The sequence below is a fragment of the Tiliqua scincoides genome, chromosome 2, assembly GCF_035046505.1.
Source record: "Tiliqua scincoides isolate rTilSci1 chromosome 2, rTilSci1.hap2, whole genome shotgun sequence".
Classification (NCBI taxonomy): Eukaryota; Metazoa; Chordata; class Lepidosauria; order Squamata; family Scincidae; genus Tiliqua; species Tiliqua scincoides.
The window spans coordinates 201,699,015-201,708,816 of record NC_089822.1 but is presented as its reverse complement, the minus strand read 5'-3'; the positions used below and the strand labels follow the sequence as shown (position 1 = coordinate 201,708,816).

Here is a 9,802-nt window from a genome sequence, read left to right as displayed (position 1 = left end):
CATATCTTTATTTGTACCATTTTTAGTCTGATTCTGTGAAGAGTTAGGTGTACCTAAGCGACATGAAATCCGTCCGTTTAGATGTGCTTAACTCTGCTTGATATTAGGCTGAAAATTTCACTTCACACTTCTCTTGTCAGCAGGGCAACAGGGCTCTGCTCAGAAGAGGGATGGCAGAAAGATAATCCATCTTCCCCCAATGCAAACAGCATTTTTCTGCAGGATTATGCCATGAGACAGGATTATCCAGGTATTTACTTTCCCTCCTTGAACTAAGAATGCAGTCTAAAAGAAATCAAGAAGATTCATATTATCTCACCTCTCCCTACCCCTTGCAAAACTCAGGTTCAAAACCCATCCAGTCATGAAGCTCATGGGGTGATTCTGAGCCAATCCTCCTTCCTCCCCCCCCCCCCCAACAAAGCTGCAGGGAAAAAGTCACTCCTGGAAAAACTGTGGAATATAAATACAGTGAATCTTATATAACATGGGCATAGCTCTGTTTCTTGCTGCCTGGGGTTACAGCACAATCCTTTGCATGTTTACTCTAAAGTGAGCTTATTGAGTTCAATGGGATGTACTCCCAGGTAAATCTGGATAGGATTGCAGACTTTGGGGCCAATCCTATCCAACTTTCCAGTGCCAATGCAGCCCCAAGGCAAGGGGACCTTGTGAAGACCTCAATAACTACCCTCCCACCACAGGGAGCAGTGTACATCCCATTGGCATGGCTACACCAGGGCTGGAAAGTTGGATAGGATTTAGCCCTGTGTGTGTGTGCGCGTTACGACTGTAAGCCCTTTAGGGACAAAGAACCATTTATTGATTTATTTTATTTTGTAAACTGCTCTGTGAACTACTTTTTGTTGAAAAACAGTATCTAAATATTCTTAATAACAGATGGCATACAACACCAAGAATGTTGCGGTGGAAAGAAAAGCAACAGTCATGGAACCAGAAGTATCAGGCAGATTTTTTTATTTTCTTACTTTAGGAGTTGTCAGGCAGACCTTCCGTTTCAGGGCTCATCACTCTGGCCAGAACCAGAACTGATGCAGCGACAGAACAGGGGGATCAAAGGTGCCCACAGTCCCAATCCCACTCTCTGATGACTTGTGGAGAAACTGGCTCCTGTCCAGGCGACCCCAGCCCATGGCCTTTTGGGCAACTGGAGACTAACTGTTTTGGCCTGGAGCTGATGCTTATGCTCAAGTTTCTCACACATTCTGTATCCAAACACAGAAAGAGCTCTCTCAGTCACTTACAGTACACAGCATACACAACCATGTCACAACTGGAGCTTCAAACCAGACATGAGGACAAGCCAGATGGACAGAAAACAAATCCTTTAGGAAAAGGCTGCTGCCAATGTGAGTTTGCTGTCAAGCATAGCAGGACAACTCTGGGGCAGAGCCCTCTACACATTCTTCATCATTTGTCAGCATCAGACTTTAGCAACAGCGGCCACAGCACCCAATCATGGTTATTCACATTCCACAATTAAAAACCTTCCATTCTGACAGGCAGTGCCAATGTAGGCACAAAGCAGGACACAGTAGGAGAGCATCTTGCCCTCCAAAACAGGAGCAATAAGGAGGCAACTGCCTTCCTGAATGGACAGAAAGTGCCAGATGTAATGCCGGGACACCATTCCACTGGTGGCAACAATCCATAAAAACCACAATGCTAATGGCTACAGAAACAGAATCCAGCTCCTGTTTGTATTAGAGGAACACGTTTCTGGGCCAGGCTGGCAGGCCTAGAGCTTAGCCACTTCCTCACTCAGATACCATGGGTTTATGTTGCAGCATGGTATGTCTCTCCCCCTTGGCAATCCCAGCAGAGGACATCTCATATGCTCTGTTCAGATCTTTGAAGACTCAACTCTCTCAATCCAAGGTGCCTCTGAGCCAATAGCTCTAGACTCAGCTTGGAGCTGCTGTAATTCACTCAGCTGCCTCTCCAACACTTGGTTCCGGTGGTACATCTCCATATAGCTGGCCTGAATCTCTCGCTGATAGCGCAGAACTTTCTCTTTCTCCTCTTGCCAGGTTTTCCGCTCCTGTTCAAAGTTAGCAGCCTGCAGCTGGGCCTGGCGTCTCTCCCGCAGCACCTCGGCCCACAGCCACTCAGGGCCCTCTCCACTCTCCCCCTGTATCCCCCGACTTTTGGAATCATCCGTTTCACAACACAAGAAGTCCTGGCTTGCTTGCATGGGGGAGTCTCTTGGGGGAATGGGCGAGCCATGCTCTGGCAAGGCTTGGAAAGAGTCCCCCAGCTGCGCCAATTGTGAGTCCTTGGCTTGCAACTCTGTTCGAGCTTCCCGCAGCTGTGTTTTCAAACTGAAGATCTCACTCACTTTCTGAGACATCTCCTCCTGGGCATCTCGGATTTGCTGCTTGAGCAATGAAATCTCAGCAGTCTTCTGACAGACCTGTCAAAATAATGCACTAGAGTGAGGATGAGGGATAAGACTAGAAAGAGAGATTTGGTGAGCTTCTGGTCCCTGTGAAGTGCAGGCGAGTACAGTGGGGGATTGGAACTTTTCCAAATACCAGTGTTATGATCACAGAAGGGTCAATAAAGCAATAACGAGAAACCCAGCACGGAAGGGGGATGGTAGGGAGTCTTAGGAGGGATTGTGAATGCAGTGGGCAAGACTTTGCTATGGTTATTTGGTGAGAATGTAACTGGTAAGAGATGAGAGAGTTCAGTATAATTAGGAGTCTACATTCATGAATGGGCAGTACAGACATCAACAGGACTCTGTATGTGGCAAGGAGCAACCAAGGAACAGGATCACAACGGAGAAGGATTAAGTTAGGGCACTGCTACTTTTGCACACCATGTTCCCACTCACCTCCCATTTGGTCTCTTCCAGCTTGGGACTGAGGCGCTCTGCCTGCTGCTGCCGCACCCTCAGCTCCTCACACTGGCTCTGCTGAAGATCCAACTCTTCCTGCAGCCGCTTCTTCTCCTGCTGCGCCTTGTAGAGCTGCAGCTGCAGAGCCCGCTGGCTGCGCTGGGCCTGTTGGGTCACCTGCTGCAACTTGGCCACATACATCTGCTTCAGCTCATCCAGCTCATCCATCCACAGACGCTGTTTATCCTCGTATATCTGTCAGATTAAGAGAAGATTATGGAGGGGGGGGTAGTTCCAGTCCCAGAGATCAGGCCAGGTGCAATTGGCAAATCCAGGACTTTGCTTTCCCAGCCTATAAAGCTCAGACCTTCTACAGAAGGCAAATTCATTCCTCTCTGGAAAGGGCTGTAGAATATCATTCTACATGGAATGGCAGCAGGACCAATCCATCCACGATCTCAGGTAGCAAGTCTGAGAAAGACCTTTGCCTAAGACTCAGTCAGTTTAAACAACCAGAAGGACTATTGACCTGACTAAGAATAAGCCAGTTCCTCACTATTAGTCTGATTTTATGCCAATAAAAGGTTCTACATACACACACATTAGCTTGATTAAATATACATAAATATCTGTGCGTGCTAATAGCAAACTCAGGTTGTTGAATGCTTGCCAGATTAGGAACCAATGGGGTCACCCCAAGCTAAGGTGGTAGTTTCTACATACTTGGATAATTCCCTAGGAATGCAAACATATAGTTTAGATAGGTTGTAAACTAAAAGGACAAAATAAAGGAAGATGCCATTGCTCAGCAGTTTACAACTGGAGGAGCAAAATGCAGCCCAGTGACACTGTAGGAAGGACTACTAGAATGATCAAGTGACTCTCCAGGAGAGAAGGCACAGATCAGGCACAGCACTGTACACATTTTCATCCAGTTGCACTACTCTCACCAACAAAAGGAAGCTTTTAAACCAAAACAGAGCAAAAGAAAAAAGAAAAAAAGGTGCCACTCACCTGGTTGCTTATGATGAATAAGAATTGCCTCTAGGCAACCAGGTGGGGAAAGTTTAAAAAAAAAATCAGTTCTTTTTTACTTTTTAGGTCACACAAATAACTTACATAGATATGTGTGGGCAAGTACAATAGGAAAAGTGTGTGGGCTAGAAACATTTATGAATATGATTTGCATAGTTATTTCCAAACCTGACCTGCCCATATACAGATCTGCCGTTGATTCTCTGCAGGGACCTTAGCATCCTGAACTAGCAATGGAGAGCAAAAGCCGAGCACAAGTTCTGTCAACTATACATTCTCCTCCACAGAGAAGATTTCCCATTGATACATATTACAATCCAGCAATGTATCATAAAAAAGCATAATCATTCTTATGTGCACTCCCCCGTCTTCCACAGGAGACCATGCATAACTTAGGAGAGCCACATATATTTTTGCCATAAACTCATTTCTTTTCTGTGACTTTATGGTAAGTGATACACCTCAGGAAGAATGTGCAAGAAACTAGGAAGCTGGCTTGAGGCCTAGATCAGCAGCAGGAGCTGGTTCAGAAAGGGAGTAGAAAGCAGATATGGAAGTTTTAGAAATAAGCAGCCTCCCTAATAAATACTGAAAAACAATTAGCCCTTCTGCCCACACTCTGTTAGTCATTTGCAGCACACTGAAGTCTGAAAGAAAGAGGAAAAGCCAGCAGCTATCTTCCAATATTCTAAAACTTCCCTGCTTGACTGCCTCAAGGCAATTCTTAGTCACCACAGGCATCCAGAAAAGTGGCGATTAACAGGGCTGGAGAAGGGTGACATGGATGACAGTGATGTGTGGGCGATGCAAATGATGGACAGGGAGCTTTAGGAAACTGAATCCAGACGAAAGAGAGAGGTCAAAAGGAGGAGAGGGACAGTGGTTGTAAAGACTGGGGAACGAGCAACCCTGCAGGAGGAAATTAACCCACCTGTGTGAAGGGGTCATCCGACTCACTCAGGTTTCTCTTCAGCTGGCGGAGCTCCAAACTCTTCTCACTCAGTCGGTCCTCAAGCTGTTTCACCACTTCTTCCAAGGAGTAGGTGGGCTCGTAGGGAGGGGGCGGTTCCCCAGAGTTCTGCAACCGACTCAGGCTCTTACAGGACATTGTTGCCTTCTCTGCAGCCAAAGGATCCCGTGGCCCCCGTGAGGCCCTGTCTAAGGAACCCCCAATGTGGTTGAGGTGGCCAACGGAAGCACTGAACTGGCTCGGAGCAGGTTTGAAGCGGGGGTTGTAAGTAGGAAAGCTCTGGATGGAGTTGGTGCTCTCGTCCAGGCTGATGGTGTGAAGCAGGTGACTGCGCAGAGGGCCACGTTGTGAGGAGCTGCCAGTGCTGCTCTGTGTCAAGATCGTGTGCAGGCTCCCATTGCTCTTTGACAGCTTCTGCCCTTTGGTGGACGACAGCCCTTGCACAGACAACAGACTCTTTCCAGCTACTACCTTGAAGGCCGAGGGCCTGATGCGACACTGGAAGGAACGCAAAAGTCATTTTAAATTACTGCAGTCTAATGCTGCCTAGCAGAGCAGAAATAGAAAGAAAAAAATGTGTTCCTGCCAGATTTTGTAAAGCTGATCCTTTACAAAATCTAGTCACCCCATTATGCATCTTCAACTTCTTTCAATTTACGTTCTTTCAACATAAACACAGGTCTTCAGGAAGATGACCCAGCTAAAGAAAACTTCTCTGACCAGGGAGGCCACACACTCCCTGACCAAGTTGCTCAGGGGCCAATCCTACTTTAGAGCAACTTGCCAAAAATAATCCTAGCCCCAGACTGAAAACTAGTTGAAATATTCTCCTCCCAGCACAAAAGGAAAGAACATCCTAAAGGGAAAGGCCTTTTTCCATGCTGGGAGGAACACCTGCTAGATTTGAAGCAGTGCCTTTAGCACTGCTATTGCCCTGAGTAGTACCATTTCTTGTTATCGGCTGCTGCTCAACCCTCCCAGTGCTGAAGGGAGAGATGGCCCAGACTCCTCTGTATTATGTCTTTTACTTTAAAACAGTGGTTCCCAAACTGTGCATCACGACCCACCTTGAGCACGTAAACTGGGCCATTCCCACTTAAGGGGAGTGACCCAGTAATAGGGTCCCCGACGGTGCCGCAGTGATCACGGCACCACAGGGTCTCAGCAATATGTGAGCATACCTGGGGGGGGGGGGCTGCTGAAGCATCCATGATGGTCCTGGAGGCTCTCAGTCCCCTCCGCGCAGTTGCACCGAGTGCCAATTGCCAAATGGAGCTCATATGCACAAACCAGAAGTGAGTTCCGTTTGGCAATCGGAGTGCTGCGCAGCCACGCAGAAGGGGCTGTGAGCCTCCAGGACCTGCATGGATGGTTCAGCAGCCCCTAGGTATACTCACAAATTGCTGGAACCCTGCGGCACCGCAATCACTATGGTGCCGTCAGGGCTTCCCCCTCGCTCCTGCCCTGTTCCCACAGGGACATGAAGTTTCCTACTCCCTGGTAGGAGTTTGGGAACCTCTCTTTTAAAACATTTTTATCCTGGCTTTCATTCCCCCCAAAATGGGACATCTAAGACATCTTGCAACAGCTAAAAACAGAATTAAAAATACAGGCAATCACAGAAAACACAGGAATCTTCCTCTGTTCTGACTCTGAAAGGATTGAGAGGTAACCAACAGGCTCAGAAGCAGTTTATGACTCAGTCATGCTGTATGTAGTTTGGGTTGTGCCGGTAACTGGACAAGTCCTTACAAAACAGCACAAAGCAAGCACAAGTCACCTCAGAGTTCTGCACTACGTCTGAGCCAACCAGCTGTCCTATTTCTTTTCCAGTGTTGAAATAAGCACTTCTGAGGTGGTGGACAGGGCTGTGGAATATCTCTTCAGCACTGGGAGGGTTGAGTGGCAGCTTGCTTGGAAGTGGTGATTCACACCAGGCTATTGACACAAGCAGCATTTTCTGGGTCAGCAACAGCATGTACGGTACAGAACTCTGAGCTAGCAGATTATGGGAGCATTTGTATTTCCCACATTTCGGAGCCCTCTTTGAAGTTAATTTTAAACAGTCCACATACACCCCAAATACTGGGTAACTGATGGAAAACGTCGATGAAAAAGTTCATTGATTCTATTCCAAGATATCCCACTCAGTTCATTCCTCATTTCATTAGTCTCTATAAAGAAACTCTTCTCCATTACTGCTACCACCCTCCATCTCCCTCACCTTATCAAAGCGCCCACGTTCAGGCAACGAGCTCTTGGAGAAATCTGCCCCACGATGACTGTCCCGGAGGTAACGCTCTGGGGATTGGTTCTCCCGGTCACTTTCGTAGTCCCGTTTAAAGCCGCCACTGGATGACTGGTGCTTTTTCTCAGCCCGAGCATCTCGCTTTCCCCCATGTAAGTAGCCAAAAACTTCCCGTTGTGACATTCCTTTCCGGAGCAACCCATCTGGCTGACGCATCCCTCTCAGGCCTCCTGGCGTAGCTGGCGAGAACTCCTGTTTCTCCACTAGGCTGCCTACACTGCCCATGCTGCAGTCGTTGTCAGGCTCCAAGTCCAGAGAGTAAGGATCAAAGAGAGAACGGCTGGGGTCACAGGTCACATTAAGGGCCTGTGCTGTTGCCATGGAGAACTAGAGACAAGTGGGATTCCAGCACTGCCAAAAGAAGTTATACACAAAAATATATATATATAAATATCTCTCTTCCTGCACTAGTCCCTGGAGAAATCAGGCTAAGATTCTCTCCCAATCTATTCTTGGCAACAAAAAGGCATTACCAGTCATCAGTGCCCACCATGCTAGAGGCAAGTAGTCTTCCCTTACCTCAAGTCTGAAATAATGAACCAAGGCCACTGACATTAAAAAGTTTCACAACAGCTACCTCTGCAGCCTGGCTTCCGCATCCTCTTCAGTGATTTCATTTACCTACCCCAGCTACAGCAGAGACCAAGCACAAAGGATGCCTCCCCAAGAAGCAACGACTCCAGGAGTGAGCTGAAATCCACTCAGCCCTGCTCTTCACAAGCCCAAGCTGCACTCTTCCCATGACGTGCCAATTCCTGTATTAACTCCACCCCCTGCCTCAGGCAATAGGGAGGGAAATCAAAACATATGCCATGACAGTGTCCAAAAAAAGAGTCCCAAGACCGGCATTACTTGTGCCGCCACCAGTGGTTCAAGTTCAGCACAGCCCATTTCCTGGTCTTTAGCCCCAAACTAGCTCTTGGGCTGGTTTATAACACAGGGACAGCATTCTCTGACTCACAGCACTCCATGGCTAGGTGCCTTCCACCATCAGCCTCCTCTAGCCAATGGGGCCTCTTGTGGTCACAGTCTTCCACAGGATTCTTACAGTCATATACATTGTGGGTAAATTGCCAATCAGAACAGGACATGAGAGTTTGATCTGACAGTTGTGGAACCATGAAGAGTAATGGAGACCCTACCCAAGATTCGGCCTTGGTCTCCCACTGACTCACCAGGAAGATGGCAATGGTGCAAAGACAATCTCCCCCTCACAAAGACAGGACAGGACCTTTATTCTAGCTACAAGAATTCAGTGAACAGACTTAAAAAGAGACATGTACCCCAAACTCTGTTCTGTTTTCCATTTCAGCTTCACTGCCCTGAGCTCCAGGCCATTTGCTCTGTGTAGAATTGCTAAGAGCAAAACTGCTAGCCTGATCCACAACCCTGCATTCACACAACATGGTCATAGGGTCACCCAATCACTTCACACACATGCAAGAAGGTATAGTAGACCTCAGTCCCATGACACATATGATTCACAGAAAGTACTTTCTCTGCATTCATTGCAACAATATAATGCTAGCCATTTAACAGGGAGAGTATAAGCCAGTGATATCCACAGCCCAGTAATGCCACTACCCTTCTACATATTGTCTTCAAGACTAGCTCCTGGTGTCAGCAGAACTAGGCAAATGAACAGTTGCCTTTTGGCTTTTGCCTCTCTTTAAGTGTTTGGTGGGAATCTGGTCTCTCAGAGCAAAACATAAATAAATGTTTGGGTGCAAGGTTGGTTTGATGAAGTAGAATTTCCGTTCAGCAGGTAATATTCCAGGCCACTAAACTGGAAACATGCTGACAAGAGGAGAGGGTGAAGAGCAAACAGCTAAAGGGAAGGAAACAGGAAAGGATATTTGAGATGCAAAGGAGTAGATATTTTACATTGCTCAGAGGGAGCGTGAAGTAACTTGTTCCAAGCAAGAGACATCATTTTCCTCTCCATGCCAGAGCTCTTTGGTCTCCAAATGATACAGATGAAGTGTCCAGCGTAGGAAGCCAAGGCACAAAGACTAGCTCCATTTTTCTCTTCCTTCCTTCCTAAAAAGCCTGAAGTCAGCCATATCCAGTACATGCTTGCAGCATTAAGAAGGTGAAGCATTAAAAAGGTGGGCACCACCCCAGTGGTGGATGGGCCCTATCTAGAGTCATACCATGAACAGGAGGGTAGTCCACCCCAGGTACTAGCAAAAAGGGAGTGCCCATGTCACATGCCTGTCACTTCAAATATCAGGTAGATCTGGGCTCACTCTTGAGGCAGAGACCAGGTCTACCCTTTCCTTCAAACAGCCAGTAGCCCCGGCCTCTACCTAGGTTAAGGGTACATCTTGATGTAGAGGCCAGGCCTACCCATGGCTTTGGGCAGCCAAGGGCAGGGCTATGAGAGAGGGCCACTCACTATGAGAGAGGGTGTCAAATACGCTAGGTATGTCACTGGCCCCACCTGAGCCAGTGGCCCAAAAGGCTCCTTTTCAGGTGCTCTGGAGGCTTCTGTTAGAAGCTAATCACCACATTGCTAATGAGAGAGTGCCTGTTTCTACCACTGCCAAATAAGGGCTCATATCTTGTATTTCCCTGGGCAGCAGAGCATCCAGAGCTGCTCAGTATCTCACTTTTAAATGAGCTT

The 9,802-nt window shown here is 47.5% G+C and overlaps 1 protein-coding gene across 1 annotated transcript; it reads right to left on the bottom strand.

Annotated features, from left to right (window-relative positions):
• Positions 1–1,864: 1,864 nt before the first annotated feature.
• Positions 1,865–7,497, bottom strand: N4BP3 (NEDD4 binding protein 3). The gene is made up of 4 exons (XM_066617726.1): positions 7,093–7,497; positions 4,830–5,366; positions 2,861–3,118; positions 1,865–2,434 (listed from the first exon to the last, which is right to left on the bottom strand). The coding sequence occupies exons 1-4, from the start codon at positions 7,495–7,497 to the stop codon at positions 1,865–1,867; spliced, it is 1,770 nt and encodes a 589-aa protein (XP_066473823.1).
• Between the last annotated feature and the right edge of the window lie 2,305 nt (positions 7,498–9,802).